At 40.4% G+C, this 21,185-nt stretch overlaps 1 protein-coding gene across 3 annotated transcripts in view; it reads left to right on the top strand.

Moving 5' to 3' along the window:
• The window catches only part of CEP78 (centrosomal protein 78), a 55,548-nt gene extending 37,182 nt beyond the window's left edge, over positions 1 to 18,366 (top strand). For 2 of the 3 annotated variants that reach the window (XM_033237033.1, XM_033237034.1), the window contains one exon: positions 702 to 1,546. In XM_033237033.1, the coding sequence (XP_033092924.1) occupies positions 702 to 712 (11 nt within the window). In that variant the 3' untranslated portion in view covers positions 713 to 1,546. Of the gene's footprint in view, positions 1 to 701; positions 1,547 to 18,222 lie in introns of those variants that run through there. The other variant, XM_033237032.1, reaches the window with a different exon arrangement.
• The last annotated feature ends 2,819 nt before the right edge of the window (positions 18,367 to 21,185 follow it).

The following is a 21,185-nucleotide window of genomic DNA, read 5'->3' as shown; positions in this document are numbered from 1 at the left end:
TGTGAACAGAGACAAAAATGGGAAGAGTTGGAAGTTAAATGAGTTTATACTTGATATCCCCAATTTTCTTTAACCATGGATTTTTAAAAGACCTACACACATACATATAATTATAGTTTTAAAATTCTTCCATATTTTACATATATTTTATCAAACATTTAAAACCATAACATTAAGAATTTAAAATGTGGATATTTTGCTGCTTAATATATATAATTTTAGCCCTACAAATAATTGTTAAACTTTCAATATACCTGAAATAATATCATTTAATTTTGAAATATGGTATTTTCATTTGGTTTAGAGAAAGGTACAAGTATGTTCCTTTACTGAGAAATTACTATGCACCTTTACTGAGTACTTACCGTAACATATACAATCCATATGCAAACAGGACTTTTTTCAGAAAACAGTCAGATGTGATACTGTAGGAAAGAGCTTGTCATCCTGCCTTAAATTCACACATAGTTACTAGTGGTCAAAAATCATCACTCTTACTTGCCCATCCAGTTCTATATCCAATAATGAGTTCGTCCAATTTCAAATGGGTATTTAGAGAATCTCTAATCTCAAGACAGTAACACTTGATTTTCAGAGGATCGGCATGATAGGAGATGATTGGTTTTTTGAAAAATTCTGATTATAAACTACATGCTGGAACGTTAACATGGATGACTGAACACATTCTTTTACTCTTCTAGAATCCCATTGAAATGATTGGAGAAATATTAACATAAAAATAATAGCAGAGTTGGAAAACCAGAAATTGAACAGTGTGGAATTTCTGAAAGATAAGAAGCAGATTATCTAAGTACCAGTTAATTAAAGGGTGGAACAGCTAAGCCATTCCACTCATCTTTGGACCATCTAATTCTGGAGTTTGCCACCAGGCTAAGAAAGCAGCCATCTGAAGTGGGAGCTCTTACCCAAGAAATGCTGGGAGCAGAGAATAAGGGAATTATCCATAATGGCTGTGAAGAGGAACTGAAGTTAAGCTGCCCACATGATCGATCTCTGACTATGATGATCTGCCACTTCCATTTATAATCGCCATATAAGTGCCTGTAATCATTTGTGTTCATTGAAAGTGAACCAGAATTCCCATTTGGATGAAAAAACAATACTTCAAACTTTAATCTTAGGCCCTCATTTGTAAATATGGACAGCCAAGAATCATCAAATTTGAAGAAAACCAGTAACATAAAAGGAGGCATGAAATTAAAATTAACCTGTTCAAGAAGATAGTTACTAGGAGAAACATGAAATTTTTAAATTAATGAATCAAAATCTGCAGCAATTCATAAAGATAATTATGTTCATAAAGAATAGGATGCCATGAAAAAAATATTCAGCGTTTCTGGAAATTAAAAATTTGATTATAAAACTGAAACACTCAGAAGATGGACTACAGAGCAGAATGGATTCAGTTGAAGCTTAAATTCATGAAATGGAAGATATTAATGGGTATTAGACGTTTCATCAGCAACTAAATTACTTACAAAAAAATCTTCCTCAGAGTAACTAACCAAAATGAACAATGAATCCATTAAAGGGTGTGGTTTTTTTTTTTTGAATCAAGGTCTCACTCATGTCACCCAGGCTGCGGTGTAGTGATGGGATCACAGCTCATTGTAACCATGAACCATTGGGCTTCAGTGATCCTCCCACCTCAGCCTCCCAAGTAGCTGAAAGGTACCACCATGCCTAAGTTTTAAAACCTTATTGTAGAGATGAGTTCTTTCTTTTCCTTTTTCTTTTTCTTTTTTTTGTTTCTTTTTTGAGACGGAGTCTCGTTCTGTTGCCCAGGCTGGAGTGCAGTGGTGCCATCTCATCTCATTGCAACCTCCTCAATCTCAGCTCATTGCAACCATCAAGTGATCCTCCTGCCTCAGCCCCTCTAGTAACTGGGATTACAGGCACGCACCACTATGCCTGGCTAATTTTTGTATTTTTAGTAGAGATGGAGTTTCACCATGTTGGCCAGGCTGGTCTCAAACTCCTGCCCTCAGGTGATTCACCTGTCTCAGCCTCCCAAAGTGCTGGAATTACAGGTGTGAGCCACTGTGCCTGGCTGAAATGGGTTCTTTCTTAGGCTGGTCTTGAACTTCTGGCCTCAAATGATCCTCCCACCTTGGCCTCCCAAAGTGCTGGGACTACAGACCTGAGCCACTGGGCCCAGCCCCATGAAAGATGTTAGATCAAATAAACTGATAAAGATATGAGACAAACTACTTGGCTTTGTGACCTGCAAATCCACTATAATCACCAGAGGTGCCTGTAGTCAGAAAAAGTCTAAAAAAATACTAATGACATGTGAAAACAAAGTCCAACTAAAGTTCTAGGTTTGAACATGAATGGAGGCAGGACAGGACATAGAAAGTGAAAGCTTGTCCTAGATCTTGTCTTATTCACGGGAAGGATATAGGTAGTGTTTGATTCTAGGTGTTGATTGAAAAAATATATTAAAATATATATAAAGTTAAGGGTATGTTAGTAAGGATAGGTTAGATGATGTTGCATTAACAGCTCCCAAATTTTAATTACTTTCAACAACATAGGTTTATTTGTGCCCATGCAATTTGCCTTTGGCAGATTGGCTAGAGGCCCTTATTCAATATCACCCTCAGTCTGGGAGCAAGGCTGGTGGAATGTCAATATTTGGAACATTGCTGGTTGCGGTGTCCAATGAAAGAGAGTATGATGCAGCATATATTATGACTTAAAGCTTCTGTCTAGAAATGTCACTTCTGTTCACATTTCTTTGGCCAAAGAAAGTCCCATGGCTGTGCCTAAGTTCAGCAGACCAGGGAAGTGCAGAATTGCCATTTGCCATGAGAAGAGAGGGAAGCAAATATATGTCAACAACTTTAATAGCTGCAAAACTACCTGGAAAGAGGGAATGGAATTTTTAGATCCAGCATGACGAGAAAGAAAAAGAAGCTACATAGAAATAAAAAATCCACAATACAGCAAGATCAAGTTTTTTACTCATAATAAACATGAACAGGTTAAATTCTGGAATCTTTAGGCTTAAGTAAAAACACGGAATCCCACTGTGTGCTATTTGCACAATCTAAAACACTGCCGTAGATTATAAAGAGATGAACAAAAATATACTAGGCAGATGCTAAAGAGTAAATGTGGCTGTGCTAACTTCAGACTAAATAGAACCCAACGTGAAAATTGGTAAGGAGGGCAAAAGACTCTTGGCTGTTAAGTACAGTGTTGCAGAAGGTTTTTTAAAAACTATATCTGCAATTTAAAAACATCATGTTAGGCTGGGCATGGTGACTCATGCCTGTAATCCCAGCGCTTTGGGAGGCCGAAGTGGGTGGATCACCTGAGGTCAGGAGTTGAAGACCAGCCTGGCCAACATGGCAAAACCCCGTCTCTACTAAAAATACTAAAAAAAAAAAAAAAAATTAAATAGCTCGGTGTCATGGCACATGCCTGTAATCCCAGCTAGCTACTCAGGAGGCTGAGGCAGGAGAATCGCTTGAACCTGGGAGGCGGAGGTTGGTGTGAGCTGAGATGGCACCACTGCACTCCAGCCTGGGCGATAGAGCAAGACTCCGTCTCAAAACAAACAAAAACCTTCATCTTAAAATTATAGGGTGAGAATTTAGAAATACAAGGAAAAATGGACAAACCAGTTAAATGAGAAGCTTTAACACATCTCTTTTCAGAATCAGTGGATCTACTGCTGCACACACACTTACTAGAATGGCTAACATTTTGAAATGCTCATAAATATGCAGAGCAACTGGAGTTCCTCACAGCTGGTAGGAATGCAAAATGACTCATTAACTCAAAACAGTTTGGCAATTTCTTTAAATGCTAACATACACATACCATATGACCCAGCAGTCCCACTCCTGGGTATTTAGAGAGATGAAAACTTAACGTTCACACAAAACTTGTGCATGGATATTTATAGCAGCGCCATTTGTAATCACCGAGATGTCTTCCAACAGGTGAATGGATAGAGATGCATCCATATGATGGCAAATGTCACAATTTGGATGAATCTCAACATCATATGCTGAGTGAAAAAGCCAGTCTCAGAAGGCTACATTCTGTATGATTCCATTTATATGATATTCTTGAAAAGACGAAACTGTTGTGACAGAACAGATCGGAGGTTGCCAGGTGTTGGGGCTGGGGGAAGTTGATTACAAAGAGGCTGTACAAGGGAGTTTGTTTTTTTTTTGTTTTGGTGATGAACAGTTCTGTATCCTGATTGCGGTGGTGGTAACATGAGTCTATACATATGTTAAAATTTATAGAACTGCACACTCTCAAGAAAAAAGTTTTACTGTATAGTATTATTAGAACTTGAAAAACTCATCCCTCTTGCCATCAAGATATGAAAGATACCATTGAACATAAATATTTTGTATCTATCATGAATACAAAGCATATTCTCCTGGAAAACCAATGGAACATTCATATAAATGATTTGTATGAAGGAAAAATACTTACAAAATTCAAAGATCATATAGATCATGTGTTCTTTGTATAATGTAATAACAAAAGGCCTGTCCACTTGGAAATTTTTTTTTTATACTTTAAGTTCTAGGGTACATGTGCACAATGTGCAGGTTTACATATGTATACACGTGCCACATTGGTGTGCTGCACCCATTTACATTAGGTATATCTCCTAATGCTATCCCTCCGCCACTCCCCCTCCCCACAATAGGCCCAGGTGTGTGATGTTTCCCTTCCCGAGTCCAAGTGACCTCATTGTTCAGTTCCCACCTATGAGTGAGAACATGTGTTTGGTTTTCTGTTCTTGCGATAGTTTGCTGAGAATGATGATTTCCAGCTGCATCCATGTCCCTGCAAAGGACACAAACTCATCCATTTTATGGCTGCATAGTATTCCGTGTTGTATATTTGCCACATTTTCTTAATCCAGTCTGTCACTGATGGACATTTGGGTTGATTCCAAGTCTTTGCTATTGTGAATGGTGCTGCAATAAACATACATGTGCATGTGTCTTTATAGCAGCATGATTTATAATCCTTTGGGTATATGCCCCGTAATGAGATGGCTGGGTCAAATGGTATTTCGAGTTCGAGATCCTTGAGGAACCGCCACACTGTTTTCCACAAGGGCTGAACTAGTTTACAATCCCACCAACAGTGTAAAAGTGTTCCTATTTCTCCACATCCTCTCCAGCGTCTGTTGTTTCCTGACTTTTTAATGATTGCCATTCTAACTGGTGTGAGATGGTATCTCATTGTGGTTTTGATTGGCATTTCTCTGATGGGGAGTGATGAAGAGCATTTTTTCATGTGTCTGTTGGCTGTATAAATCTCTTCTTGAGGTGGTAACATGAGTCTATACATATGTTAAAATTTATAGAACTGCACACTCTCAAGAAAAAAGTTCATATCCTTTGCCCACTTTTTGATGGGGTTGTTTTTTTCTTGTAAATTTGAGTTCTTTGTAGGTTCTGGATATTAACCCTTTCTCAGATGAGTAGATTGCAAAAATTTTCTCCCATTCTGTAGGTTGCCTGTTCACTCTGACGGTAGTTTCTTTTGCTGTGCAGAAGCTCCTTAGTTTAATTAGATCCCATTTGTCAATTTTGGCTTTAGTTGCCGTTGCTTTTGGTGTTTAGACATGAAGTCCTTGCCCATGCCTATGTCCTGAATGGTATTACCTAGGTTTTATTCTAGGGTTTTTATGGTTTTAGGTCTGACATTCAAGTCTCTAATCCATTTTGAATTAATTTTCGTATAAGGAATAAGGAAAGGATCCAGTTTCAGCTTTCTACTTATGGCTAGCCAATTTTCCCAGCACCATTTATTAAATAGGGAATGCTTTTCCTATTTCCTGTTTTTGTCAGGTCTGTCAAAGATCAGATGTCTGTAGATGTGTGGTATTATTTCTGAGGGCTCTGTTCTGTTCCATTGGTCTATATCTCTGTTTTGGTACCAGTACCATGTTTTCGTTACTGTAGCCTTGTAGTATAGTTTGAAGTCAGGTAGCATGATGCCTCCAGCTTTGTTCTTTTGGCTTACGATTGTCTTGGCAATGTGGGCTCCTTTTTGGTTCCATATGAACTTTAAAGCAGTTTTTTCCAATTCTGTGAAGAAAGTCATCAGTAGCCTAATGGGGATGGCATTGAATCTATAAATTACCTTGGGCAGTATGGCCATTTTCATGATATTGATTCTTCCTATTCATGAGCATGGTATGTTCTTCCATTTGCTTGTGTCCTCTTTGATTTCACTGAGCAGTGGTTTGTAGTTCTCCTTGAAGAGGTCCTTCACATCCCTTGTAAGTTGTATTCCTAGGTATTTTATTCTCTTTGAAACTATTGTGAATGGGAATTCATTCATGATTTCACTCTCTGTTTGTCTGTTACTGGTGTATAAGAATGCTTGTGATTTTTGCACATTGATTTTGTATCCTGAGACTTTGCTGAAGTTGCTTATCAGCTTAAGGAGATTTTGGGCTGAGACGATGGGGTTTTCTAAATATACAATCATGTCATCTGCAAACAAGGACAATTTGACTTCTTTTCCTAATTGAATACCCTTGATTTCTTTCTCTTGCCTGATTGCCCTAGCCAGAACTTCCAACACTATGTTGAATAGGAGTGGCGAGAGAGGGCATCCCTGTCTTGTGCCAGTTTTCAAAGGGAATTTTTCCAGTTTTTGCCCATTCAGTATGATATTAGCTGTGGGTTTGTCATAAATAGCTCTTATTATTTTGAGGTACGTTCCATCAATACCGAATTTATTGAGAGTTTTTAGCATGACGGGCTGTTGAATTTTGTCAAAGGCCTTTTCTGCATTTATTGAGATAATCATGTGGTTTTTGTCTTTGGTTCTGTTTATATGCTGGATTACATTTATTGATTTGCATATATTGAACCAGCCTTGCATCCCAGGGATGAAGCCCACTTGATCATGGTGGATAAGCTTTTTGATGTGCTGCTGGATTCGTTTTGCCAGTATTTTATTGAGGATTTTTGCATCGATGTTCATCAGGGATATTGGTCTAAAATTCTCTTTTTGTTGTGTCTCTGCCAGGCTTTGGTATCAGGATGATGTTGGCCTCATAAAATGAGTTAGGGAGGATTCCCTCTTTTTCTGTTGATTGGAATAGTTTCAGAAGGGATGGTACCAGCTCCTCCTTGTACCTCTGGTAGAATTCAGCTGTGAATCCGTCTGGTCCTGTACTGTTTTTGGTTGGTAGGCTATTAGTTATTGCCTCAATTTCAGAGCCTGCTATTGGTCTATTCAGGGATTCAACTTCTTCCTAGTTTAGTCTTGGGAGAGTGTATGTGTCCAGGAATTTATCCATTTCTTCTAGGTTTTCTAGTTTATTTGCTTAGAAGTGTTTATAGTATTTTCTGATGGTAGTTTGTATTTCTGTGGAGTCAGTGGTGATATCCCCTTTATCATTTTTTATTGCATCTGTTTGATTTTTCTCTCTTTTCTTCTTTATTAGTCTTGCTAGCGGTCTATCAATTTTGTTGATCTTTTCAAAAAACCAGCTCCTGATTTCATTGATTTTTGAAGGGTTTTTTGTGTCTCTATCTCCTTCAGTTCTGCTCTGATCTTAGTTCTTGCCTTCTGCTGGCTTTTGAATGTGTTTGCTCTTGCTTCTCTAGTTGTTTTAATTGTGATGTTAGGGTGTCAATTTTAGATCTTTCCTGCTTTCGCTTGTGGGCATTTAGTGCTATAAATTTCCCTCTACACACTGCTTTAAATGTGTTCCAGAGATTCTGGTATGTTGTATCTTTGTTCTCATTGGTTTCAAAGAACATCTTTATTTCTGCCTTCATTTAATTATGTACCCAGTAGTCATTCAAGAGCAGGTTGTTCAGTTTCCATGTAGTTGAGCGGTTTTGATTGAGTTTCTTAGTCATGAGTTCTAGTTTGATTGCACTGTGGTCTGAGAGACATTTTGTTATAATTTCTGTTCTTGTACATTTGCTGAGGACTCCTTTACTTCCAACTATGTGGTCAATTTTGGAATAAGTGTGATGTGGTGCTGAGAAGAATATATATTCTGTTCTTTTGGGGTGGAGAGTTCTATAGATGCCTGTTAGGTCCACTTGGTGCAGAGTTGAGTTCAATTCCTGGATATCCATATTAACTTTCTGTCTTGTTGATCTGTTTAGTGTTGACAGTGGGGTGTTAAAGTCTGCCATTATTATTGTATGGGAGTCTAAGTCTCTTTGTAAGTCTCTAAGGACTTGCTTAGTGAATCTGGGTGCTCCTGTATTGGGTGCATATATATTTAGGATAGTTAGCTCTTTTTGTTGAATTGATCCCTTTGTCATTATGTAATAGCCTTCTTTGTCTCCTTTGATCTTTGTTGATTTAAAGTCTGTTTTATCAGAGACTAGGATTGCAACCCCTGCCTTTTTTTGTTTTTTATTTGCTTGGTAGATCTTCCTCCTTCCCTTTATTTTGAGCCTGTGTGTGTCTCTGCATGTGAGATGGGTCTCCTGAATACAGCAAAGTGATGTGTGTTGACTCTTTATCCAATTTGCCAGTCTGTGTCTTTTAACTGGACCATTTAATTCATTTACATTTAAGGTTAATATTGTTATGTGTGAACTTGATCCTGTCATTATGATATTAGCTGGTTATTTTGCTCGTTAGTTGATACAGTTTCTTCCTAGCATCGATGGTCTTTACATTCTGGCATGTTTTTGCAATGGCTGGTACCAGTTGTTCCTTTCCATGTTTAGTGCTTCCTTCAGGACTCTTGTAGGGCAGGCCTGGTGGTGACAAAATCTCTAAGCATTTGCTTGTCTGTAAAGGATTTTATTTCTCCTTCATTTATGAAACTTAGTTTGGCTGGATATGAAATTCTGGGTTTAAAATTCTTTTCTTTAAGAATGTTGAATACTGGCCCCCACTCTATTCTGGCTTGTAGAGTTTCTGCCGAGAGATCTGCTGTTAGTCTGATGGGCTTCCCTTTGTGGGTAACCCGACCTTTCTCTCTGACTGCCCTTAACATTTTTTCCTTCCATTTCAACTTTGGCGAATCTGACAATTATGTGTCTTGGAGTTGCTCTTCTCGAGGTGTATCTTTGTGGCGTTCTCTGTATTTCCTGAATTTGAATGTTGGCCAACCTTGCTAGGTTGGGGAAGTTCTCCTGGATAATATCCTGCAGAGTGTTTTCCAACTTGGTTCCATTCTCCCGGTCACTTTCAGGCACACCAATCAGACATAGATTTTGTCTTTTCACATAATCCCATATTTCTTGGAGGCTTTGTTCATCTCTTTTTACTCTTTTTTGTCTAAACTTCTCTTCTCGCTTCATTTCATTCATTTGATCTTCCGTCACTGATACTCTTTATTCCAGTTGGTCGAGTTAGTTACTGAAGCTTGTGCATTTGTCACGTAGTTCTTGTGTCATGGTTTTCATCTCTATCAGTTTGTTTATGGACTTCTCTGCATCGGTAATTCTAGTTATCCACTCTTTCTTTCTTTTTTCAAGGTTTTTAGTTTGTTTGTGCTGGGTGTGTAATTCCTCCTTTAGCTCTGAGAAGTTTGATCAACTGAAGGCTTCTTCTCTCAACTCGTCAAAATCATTCTCCGTTCAGCTTTGTTCCATTGCTGGCGATGAGCTGTGTTCCTTTGGAGGGGGAGATGCGCTCTGATTTTTTGAATTTCCAGCTTTTCTGCACTGCTGTTTCCCCATCTTTGTGGTTTTATCTTCCTTTGGTCTTTGATGATGGTGATGTACTGATGGGGTTTTGGTGTGGGTGTCCTTTCTGTTTGTTAGTTTTCCTTCTAACAGTCAAGACCCTCAGCTGTGGGTCTGTTGGAGTTTGCTTGAGGTCCACTCCAGACCCCATTTGCCTGGGTATCAGCAGCAGAGGCTGCAGAAGGTAGAATATTGCTGAACAGCAAGTGTTGCTGTCTGATTCTTGCTCTGGGAGCTTCATCTCAGAGGTGTACCCAGCCATGTGAGGTGTGAAGTGTCGGTCTGCACCTAGTGGGGGATGTCTCCCAGTTAGACTACTCATGGTCAGGGACCCAGTTGAGCAGGCAGTCTGTCCGTTCTCAGATCTCAACCTCCGTGCTGGGAGAAGCACTCTTCTCCTCAAAACTGTCAGACAGGGACATTTACATCTGCAGAGGTTTCTGCTGCTTTTTGTTTAGCTATGCCCTGTCCCCAGAGGTGGAGTCTACAGAGGCAGGCAGGCCTCCTTGAGCTGCGGTAGGCTCCACCCAGTTCAAGCTTCCTGGCGTCTTTGTTTACCTACTTAAGCCTCAGCAATGGCAGGTGCCCCTCCCCCAGCCTCGCTGCTGCCTTGCAGTTAGATCTCAGACTGCTGTGCTAGCAATGAGGGAGGCTCCGTGGGCGTGGGACTCTGCAGGCCAGGCGTAGGATATAATCTCCTGGAGTACCGTTTGCTAAGACCTAATACTAAGACCTAATACTGTAAAGCGCAGTATTAGGGTGGGAGTTATCCAATTTTCCAGGTGTTGTGTGTCTCAGTTTCCCTTGGCTAGGAAAAGGAATTCCCTTCCCCCTTGCGCTTCCCAGGTGAGGCGATGCCTTGCCTTGCTTCTGCTCTCGCTGGTTGGGCTTCACCCACTGACCAGCACTGACTGTCCGACAAGCCCCAGTGAAATGAACCTGGTACCTCAGTTGAAAATGCAGAAATCACCCATCTTCTGTGTCACTCACGCTGGGAGCTGGAGCTGGAGCTGTTCCTGTTCGGCCATGTTGGGCACCCCCTGTCCACTTGGAAATTTTAAAATGATCTTCTAAATAACTCATGTAAAGGAGAAATCAAAACAAATTGCAAATTATTTAGAATTAAAAACTACTTATCTAAAGCTGAGGAATTCTACCAAATAGGTGTTAGAGGAAATTGCATAGATTTTGATTTACTTTCCAGGAAGTAAGAAGACAAAAGAGATGAATTAAAAATATAAAGCTAAGAAAGAGATAAACCAAAAGAAAGGTGAGGAATTGGCAAAAGCAGAAATGAATAAAACAGCAATTTTGATCAGTGAAACACAGGGTTTTAAAAATGAAAGATAAACCTTTGTAAAATATGATAAAGAAAAGCAAGAAGTAATTAACAAAAATTGCCAGTATTAGGAATAATTTTAGGATACCTACAAATTGAAGAGATATTTTTAATTATGAGAGTACTATTTATAATTTACTATAAATGATAGTATAGTGTTAAACCAAAAGATTTGAAAGACTAGATGAAATATGATGACTTTGTAAAAATATGGATTGTAAAAATTGATAAAAAGTAGAAAATGTATATAAATGAAACATCTTAGGAGAAACTGGAAAATAGGACAAGAACTTTTTTTTTTTTTTGAGACGGAGTCTCACTCTGTCGCCCAGGCTGGAGTGCAGTGGTGCAATCTCGGCTCACTGCAAGCTCCGCCTCCCGGGTTCACGCCATTCTCCTGCCTCAGCCTCCCCAGTAGCTGGGACTACAGGCACCCGCCACCGCACCCGGCTAATTTTTTGTATTTTTAGTAGAGACGGGGTTTCACCGTGTTAGCCAGAATGGTCTCAATCTCCCGACCTCGTGATCCGCCCGTCTCAGCCTCCCAAAGTGCTGGGATTACAGGCGTGAGCCACCGCGCCCAGCCAATAACTTATTTTTAAAAAGAGGCTGAGCACGGTGGCCCATGCCTGTAATCCAAGCACTTTGGGAGGCCGAGGTGGGCAGCTCACCTGAGGTGAGGAATTCAAGACCAGCCTGGCCAACATGGTGAAACCCCATCTCTACTAAAAATACAAAAATTAGCGGGCGTGGTGGTGGGCACCTGTAATCCCAATTACTCAGGAGGCTGAGGCATGGGAATTGCTTGAACCTGGGAGGCAGTGGTTACAGTGAGCTGAGGTGGTGCCATTGCACTCTAGCCTGGGAGATAAGAGGGAAACTCTCTCCAAAAATAAAAAATAAAAAGACAAATATAATTAGAAAAACTTTCAAGGGGCCAGGTGTGGTGGCTCATACCTGAAATCCCAGTACTTTGGGAGGCCAAAGGGGGAAGATTACTGAGACCAGCAATTTGAGACCAGCCTGGGCAAGACCTCATTTCTACAAAAATTTAAAAACAAAAAAAAACCCCAAAAACTTAGCCAGGCATGGTGGTGTGTGCATGTAGTCCCAGCCACTCAGGAGGCTGAGGTGGGAGGATCGCTTGAGGCCGGGATTGAAGGCTGCAGTGTGCTGTGATCATGCCACCACTGCTCTCTAGCCTGGGCAAGAGTGAGACTCCGACTCAAGAAAAGAAAAAGAAAAACCTTCCAGGGGCACATTTATTTGTAAACCATTCCAGAGGATAGAAAAGAGATGTAAAGCTCTCTAATTCATTCCATATGGTTAGCATAATCCTTATAGCAAACTGCACAAATAAAACATGAGGAAAACTAAACCATATTCAATTAATGTAGGTGCAAAAATCCAAAATAAAACTAGCAGCTTGAATTCAGCAGTGTAGTAAAAGATATATCATTTTCAAGTAAGATTTATACCAAAACATGCAAGACTGAGTCACGAGTAACTCACTGTAGCTCACTAAGTTAACAGATTAAAGGATTGTAGTCATCTTCACAAGCTGAAAGAGCATGTGATAAATTCAACATCCTCTGATACTCTTAACAATCTCGAAATAGAAGGAAACTTCCTTAACTTAGCTTCTTGGCTTGATTAAATACACCTAACAGAAATCTACAGGAAACAAACTTGATGAAAAGTTTTTACGAAGACAGAAACGGTACTAAAAAGTACACAGTTTGGAAAATGAGATAAAGGCTCTCGTTGTTTGTAAATACGGGGTCTTTTTTTTTTTTTTTTTTGGACCAAAAACCCCCGTGATGATCTACTGGCATGCTATTACAACTAAGAAAGCTTAGTAAGGAGGCTGTGCACAACACCAACACACCAGTATGAAAAGTGTGTACACCAGCAATAACCGATTAGAAAATATATGAGGAAATAGACTCGCATCCACAATAGCTGCAAGAAGTAAATATTATCTAGAAATAAGATTAACAAGAGACATGTAAGGCCTATATAAATAAAATGATCAGTCTGTGCTAGAGGGTATAAAAGAAACACAAAAATAGAGGTATACCATGTATAAGACCCAACATAATAAGTATATCAGTTCTACCAAGCTAATTTATAAATTCAAAGCAGTTTCATAGAACCACAGTAAAGCTTTTTAAACGGAAGTAATAACCTGATGATCACATTAATCTGAAAGACATCAGGCATAAAGCAATTTTGATTACATCTCAAAACAATCCATGGAGCTAGGGTATATGTGCTGTTCGTTTACCCTAGTGTAAGGAATAATCACTTACAGATGTAGAACTGAGAACCTAGGAACAGGGCAATGTATATATATGGGAACTTGGTATTTAAATAATGGCATCACAAGTCATTTGAGAAGGGTTTGAACTATTCAGTAAATGATGTTGAAGTTATTTACTACTAGTTCTTATTTCACATCATGGATAAAAAAGGATGAATTAAACATGGAAATCTAAAAATAACTAGAAGAAAATATTGGAAAAAAATTGTAATAAATGTGGTGTAAGAAATGCATTCCCAACCAAGACACAAAACCCGGTAGCCATTAAAAAAAAAATGATAGATTTGACCATATTTTTAAAAAGTAAAACCTTTCACTTTTTACAAAACTTTGATAAAATTAGATTTCATAAATAAAAGAGTGGGAAAATATACATAATAGAACAGAAAATTTAAGGTAATATAAAGAGCACTTACAAACAAAAATGAAAATATTTTATAAATAAGAAATACCACAGACATAAAAAACATTCAACTTCATAAGCAATCAGGAAAATTGAAGTTAACAGGAGATACTATTTTTCAATACGCTGAAATGGCAGATATTAAAGATTGGTGATAGTGCTGGAGATAATGTGAGGAAAGGAGTACTCTCAGTAGGTGTAGAAATTGATACAACTTTTGGATGGACAGTTTGACAATGTGTATCAACATGTCAAAGGTCTCCAGCCTTTGATCTAATGACTAATTGTAGGCATCCAGCCTAAAGAAATACTGACACAAGTGCCCAAAGGCAAGACTGTGTGAAGTGTTTTCTGAGATAATAAAAAATTAGAAACAGCATAAATGTACAGAAATGCAGAAATTGTTGAATTAATACATACCAATTTCTGACATATAACACTGCAGCAGCTAAAGACAATAGCTCTCTAGTGTGGACATGAAAATACTTCTAAGACATTGGCAGGAAAAGGAAGTTGCATAGTAGCCACACACTCCTGTTTACATTTGTATAGTTAAAACCTGTTTACCTATACGTAGCATATATACGTGTGTGCACCCTAGAAAAGAGCCTGTGATAATACATATCAGGTTGTTGACAGTGGTTTTGTTGCTTGAAGGAGGAATAAAGGGGGCTTCTCACATTTTATTCCATTTGATTCTAGGTTATTTGATTTTTTTAAAAAAACATGTTTTTATGTAGAACAAATTTTAAAATTATTTTTCATCATAGAAAATGAAAATGTGTACTCTGTTATCCTTTATGCTCTGTCCATTTTTTTCTTCAAAAATGTGTCTGACCTATTTCCTTATCAATGCGAATGAAAATGAGCTTTGCTACACAACCTCTTTTCAGAGCTTTGTATTCCTGAAGTGTTGGAGTCGCCTACATGGCATAGTCAAATGTTTTTAACTTAACCACAACCCACAGTAAAAATGAAGTTTTCTGCAAAGTAAAAAGTAGTAGTCCTGGCCCCACCTTCCTTGTGTGCATATATAATTAATGGAAAAATGAAATCAAACAACTCTGATTGTACTTCTAGTGACTAATTCATGTTCTGTTCTATTCCATGCCTTTAAAGAAAATTATGTTGGCAACCCACGAAGTATGTTTCACAATCCACTAATGGGTCATGTCCTACTGTTTGGAAACACTGGCTAGAGTGTTTCAAACATCTGCTCTGTTTACCCCTGACAAAACTGCTACTCGTGGCACGATGCAAGTCTTTCCCACATTTGTTATATTTTATGGCTAAAAGTCATTTCTGCATTTGCAAATTACTTCCTTGAGCTCTTTAACTCTCCATAGTCTTACGGTAATTCTCTTTAGATTTCCCTTTTCAGAACCCTTTTGTGACACTAAAAACCTGAGTTTTCAAACTGATACATCTACCTGAGAGTTTTCACATATAATTTGGTCAAAAAGTTAAAAAACAAGAAGACTTTGCCCTGTTACTGAGGCGCTCGGAAGGTACGCCTGGCTGCTCACAAAGGCACATAGTGAGCGACGGGCTGAAAGGGCTCAGAGAATGCCCGAGTTCTCTTAGTACAGTTTGTACATTTTAAACCACTGTGAATTAAAAAAAAAAAGGCAAACTTGGTAGTTTAGAAATACATAAGGACCCACTTATAGATTAAATAATAATTAGTTTGTTCCAGAGAGACCAGAGAAGATTAGTTGGTTTCTTTAATGTGTTAGAAAGATGGTCCTCAAAGCCTTTGAAATGTGAAGGCATTTTATCTCTTTAAGAAAACAAGAAAACTCCACAAAATCTTGAAAGCTAGATAATCCTAGCTTAAATGATAAAATTTGAGTAAGGTTTGAAAACACTAAATCAGTTTGCCAAATAACCAGCTCTAATTTCTTTATACCAAAGCCAAACTTTATCTAAATCTTACCTAAGAATTGAGTTCCTTATTGTAACCAGATAGGAGACACTTTTGTATATTATTCCAAATCTTGAAAACCTATAAGGAGTAAAAAGTGTTATTATTTTAAAGAAGAAGAAATGAGGCCCAAGGGGTATTGATTCACTTGGTTGAGGGCTTCAAGTAGCACGAGGCAGAAGCAGGATCTGTTGACTTTCAAATCTGTTTTCTTCACCGTGTGACCTTTGCATCTTTCCCGCACAAATATTATTCCACAAATATTTATTGTCACCGACTATAACAACAGAACAGAGCTATGTATCAGAGAGACTGCAGCAGTGAGTTCTACCCAGGTCCACACTTCTGCTCACACTCAAGTAAACTGCAGGCTGTTTTTGTGATGCGTGGCTGGAATGGCAAGTGAGGCTAAGAAACATGGTATTCATTTTCTGTTCTTTAGGGACACCTAGGCTTATATCACTTTCTACAGTTGCCCTCTTTTCCAATTCCAATTTAGTTGGTATAACAACTACAAGTTTAAATTGGCTAATGCCTCAAAATGTTTTGTTACGACTTTCCATTCCATTCATTTTTGTTTTTTAAAATTAAATATTTAAAATATTAAATAACTTTTTGCGAAATCAGTCTTTTTTTTTTTTTTTGAGACAGTCTTGCTCTGTGGCCAGCTGGGGTGCAGGGGCACGATCCCGGCTCACTGCAGCCTTGGCCTCCTGGATTCAAGTGATTCTCCTGCCTCAGCCTCCCGAGTAGCTGGGACTACAGGTGCACATCACCACGCCCAGCTAATTTTTGTATTTTTAGTAGAGATGGGGTTTCACCATGTTGGCCAGACTGGTCTCGATCTCTTGACCTTGTGATCTGCCTGCCTCAGCCTCCCAAAGTGCTGGGATTACAGGCACGAGCCACTATGCCCAGCCCAAAATCAGTCATCTTACATGTGAAGTCCATAGCATTTAAGGCCTAGATGCTGAATATAATAGACAAGCTACAGTGCGGTGTTTTCTCTCACTACTAAGAGTAGATTTGGGCCAGGCGCGGTGGCTCACGCCTGTAATCCCAGCACTTTGGGAGGCTGAGGCGGGCGGATCATGAGATCAGGAGATCGAGTCCATCCTGGCTAACATGGTGAAACCCCGTCTCTACTAAAAATACAAAAAATTAGCCAGGTGTGGTGACAGGTGCCTGTAGTCCCAGCTACCTGGGAGGCTGAGGCAGGAGAATGGTGTGAACCCGGGAGGCGGAGCTTGCAGTGAGCCAAGATCGCGCCACTGCACTCCAGCCTGGGCGACAGAGCGAGACTCCGTCTCAAACAACAACAAAAAAAAACAGTAGATTTGCCCTGAATCTTTTACTGGGGTTAACATTTTAGACCTTTCACTTTAAAATAGAGCTTCAGGTCTAAAACTGTCAATTGCCTGTGATTTTGCCATGCTTTTCAAGTAATTGCTTTCTTAAAGAGGACCATGATGAAACTTTCCACAAATCTGAGTTAAATCATCTTCACAGTTTACAAAAATTGTAATCATTTAGGATTTCTCCATGTTTGTCATCAGGAAACTGTGATTTTTCTCTACAATAACACGATTCTTACCCTTCTGGCTGTTCTATCTCACCTGTTCTTTCTAGAAGGAAAGCCTCATGCCTTTGGCCTTAGTTGGAAAGCATTGGCCTTGCTGGTCCTTGGCCTCCTGTATCTGTCATAGCCCTGCAGGCTGAAGCACCAGTGAGCCTCCTATCAGGAGAAACTCCCAGGGAAATGAGAAATAACTTCATTTCTCCAAGGACTTCACAGTCTCATGTGGATGAGGCAGGTACTTGCTACAGCTGGGAAACGCTTACCTCAAAAGAGGCAGAGATGCCTCTTAAAAGGGGGTTTACTTTGAATGGATTTGAGAAGCACAGCTTCAGAGGAGAGCTATCCCAGCAGGAACACAGGCCTCAGCCAGCCCTGGACTTCTGCCAGGGTTGGGGAGGGCCCCAGAGCCGCAGGAGTGACTTCACAAGACTGGATTTCTCCCAGTTAGTTCACAAGTCATGGACTCAGGACAGCTGCCCAAGATCTTGAGTGGCATTTTGGAGAGCCTGAAGCTAAGGTTCTTCTGCAGGGGACTGCAGCTGTGCAGAAGGAGTCAGAGTCTACCACCATGGCTAAATGAGCCCTCTGGCTGACCCCAAACCAAAAAAAAAAAAAAAAAAAAAAAAAAATTGGAGAGGGAAACATTTTTAGACTTTTAATTTCTTTAGACCTCAATTTTCAAGAAAAACGACATTTGTTTTAAGACCTTAATACCTCCCTGAGAATTTAATAATGTGAAGTATTTCATATAGTTCAAATCAGGGCATTTTAATATTGCTGGCATTTATTATTTGGAGAAGTTTTATGCCTTCATTTGAGTTTACTGCATAATCTCCAGTGAGCTCCATTGAATGTCCTGCCTGAGAAAATGTAAGACGAAGAACAGATTGGGGAGTGAATTTCCAGTCTAGGGCATTTATGACCTTCCATAAATGCAACCAATGTTCTGTTCTTACCCATTTCAGAACCTTCAGCGTCCCACCACTGACCTCAGGAAGACTCCTGCAGGAGTCATGATGACAGTCCGGAGCAGGCTTCCAGGTGAGGGGGAAGGCTTAGGGACACTCAGCACCCTTACCCAGGGGCAACAGCTGCATCTGGCCGTGCTGCGCCACAGGGGTTAAGAAAGCCAAACGGGCCGGGCGCGGTGGCTCAAGCCTGTAATCCCAGCACTTTGGGAGGCCGAGACGGGCGGATCACGAGGTCAGGAGATCGAGACCATCCTGGCTAACACGGTGAAACCCCGTCTCTACTAAAAACACAAAAAAAACTAGCCGGGCGAGATGGCGGGCGCCTGTAGTCCCAGCTACTCGGGAGGCTGAGGCAGGAGAATGGCGTAAACCCGGGAGGCGGAGCTTGCAGTGAGCTGAGATCCGGCCACTGCACTCCAGTCCGGGCAACAGAGCGAGACTCCGCCTCAAAAAAAAAAAAAAAAAAAAAAAAAAAAGAAAGCCAAACGAAGCCAGCACGCCAGCACTCTGTAGCTCACGCTTGGAATCCCAGTACTTCAGGAGGTTTAGGCATGTGGATTGCTTGCATCTAGGAGTTTGGGACCAGCCTAGGCAACATGGCAAGATCTTATCTCTACAAAAAGTTTTAAAATGTACATGTGTACCTATGTAACAAACTTGCACATTCTGCACATGTAGCCCAGAACTTAAAGTAAATAAAAATTAAAAAAATAATAATAAACAAATAAAAATTAGCCAGGCCTGGTGATCCATGCCTGTAATTCCAGCTACTTGGGAGGCTGAGGTAGGAGAATCGCTTGAGCCCCGGAGGTGGGCGTTGCAGTGAACAGTGATAGTACCATTGCACTCTAGCCTGGGCAACAGACCGAGACCCTATCTCCAAAACAAAAACAAAAACTAAGAAAGCCAAACATAAGCAACACTGGGGAGGCAAGGGAGAGGGACATTTCCCTCTCTCTTCAGGTGTCAGCCTAAGTCCATAAAGATGAGTGTTGGCTTCCTCAGATGTTTTGGGGACGAAGCCTTCTTCTTATCAGACTCCCTATATCTTCCCAGGCTGAAGGAATGACTCATTCAGGCTGCTGAGATTGGCAAAGGCTTATTATGCAGACTGGCCTCCTTCCTCTGGTTCTCTTTTGGATCTTGCCTGTCCCCAAGTAGCATGCAGTTTTCCCTTTGGTTTTGTTCATTTTCTGTAGCTGATTCATGGGGGCCTTCTCCGCCTCTGTTGCAAGGTGGGACATAGCGGGCCTGCCACTACCTTGTAAGTAAATTCCATTTGCTGGGGGAAGAGGAATGGGAAGACCAACCTGGATTTGGCTTCCAGTCATAGTCTCCAATCCACCTTAAAAACGACTGAAGCTGCTATTACCATCTTTATTGGAGTCTATTAATAGTGCTTCTGTGAACAGGTTTCAGTGGGATTCAGAACTTTGGAGGGGAGAATATTAATTAGTACCCTAAACACTCAACATGGATCCTCTTCATTCACATGTCAGGAAACATGATAGTGGCTGGGCATGGTGGCTCACTCTGGTAATCCCAGCACTTTGGGAAGCAGAGGCAGGTGGATCACTTGAGCCCAGGAGTTTGAGACCAGCCTGAGCAACATGGCAAAACCCTGTCTCTACAAAAAATACAAAAATTAGGAAGGTGTGGTGGCACACACCTTCCAGAATTGGTTCCTTCTGGCGGGTTCATGGTTTCACTGACTTCAAGAATGAAGCCGCGGACCCTCGCGGTGAGTGTTACAGTTCTAAAATATGGTGTGTCCAGAGTTTGTTCCTTCAGATGTTCAGATGTGTCCAGAGTTTCTTCCTTCCGGTGGGTTCATGGTCTTGCTGACTTCAGGAATGAAGCTGCAGACCCTTGTGGTGAGTTTTACAGTTCTTAAAGATGGTGTGTCCGGAGTGTGTTCCTTCAGCTGTTCAGATGTGTCCGGAGTTTCTTCCTTCTGGTGGGTTCGTGGTCTCGCTGACTTCAGGAGTGAAGCCACAGACCTTCGCAGTGAGTGTTACAGCTCTTAAAGGTGGCTCATCCAGAGTTGTTTGTTCCTCCCGATGGGTTCATGGTCTCGGTGACTTCAGGAATGAAGCCCCTGACCCTGGCAGTGAGTATTATAGCTCATAAAGGTAGTGCAGACCCAAAGAGTGAGCAGCAGCAAGATTTATTATGAAGAGCGAAAGAACAAAGCTTCCATAGCATCGAAGGAAACCCGGGTTGCCACTGCTGGCTCCAGTGGCCAGCTTTTATTCCCTTATTTGGCCCCACCCACATCCTGCTGATTGGTCCATTTTACAGAGCGCTGACTGGTTCATTTTACAGAGTGCTTATTGGTGTGTTTACAAACCTTTAGCTAGACACAGAGCACTGATTGGTGTATTTTTACAGAATGCTGATTGGTATGTTTACAAACCTTTAGCTAGACACAGAGCGCTGATTGGTGTGTTTACAATCCTTTAGCTAGACAGAAAAGTTCTCCAAGTCCCCACACGACCCAGAAGCCCAGCTGGCTTCACCTCTCACCAGCTACTTGGGAGGTTGAGGTGGGAGGATCACCTGAGCCTGGGGAGGTCAAGACTTCAGTGAGCTGTGTGTGATCGCACCACTTTGGGCGACAGAGTGAGATGCTGACTTAAAAAAAAGAAAAAAAGAAAAAGAAAAAGAAATATAACAGTTAACTCTAGAGTCCCACCTCCACAGCATACCTTCTGTCATAGGAAAAACTGATTTTCTCAGTTCCAGCTAAAAATCCTGGGAAAGTATCTTACTTCTATTAGGATAGCTACTATTAACAAAACAAAACAGAAAATAAGTGTTGACAAGGATATGAAGAAATTGGAATGCTTGTGCACTGTTGGTGAGAGTGTAAAATGATGTAGCCACTATGGAAAGAAGCATGAAGATTCCTAAAAAAATAAAATAAAATAAAATAGAACAGGGTGTGGTGGCTCATT

The sequence above is a fragment of the Trachypithecus francoisi genome, unplaced genomic scaffold (assembly GCF_009764315.1).
Source record: "Trachypithecus francoisi isolate TF-2019V2 unplaced genomic scaffold, Tfra_2.0 Lachesis_group16, whole genome shotgun sequence".
In the NCBI taxonomy this organism is placed as follows: Eukaryota; Metazoa; Chordata; class Mammalia; order Primates; family Cercopithecidae; genus Trachypithecus; species Trachypithecus francoisi.
This window is presented reverse-complemented; position numbering and strand designations above follow the sequence as displayed.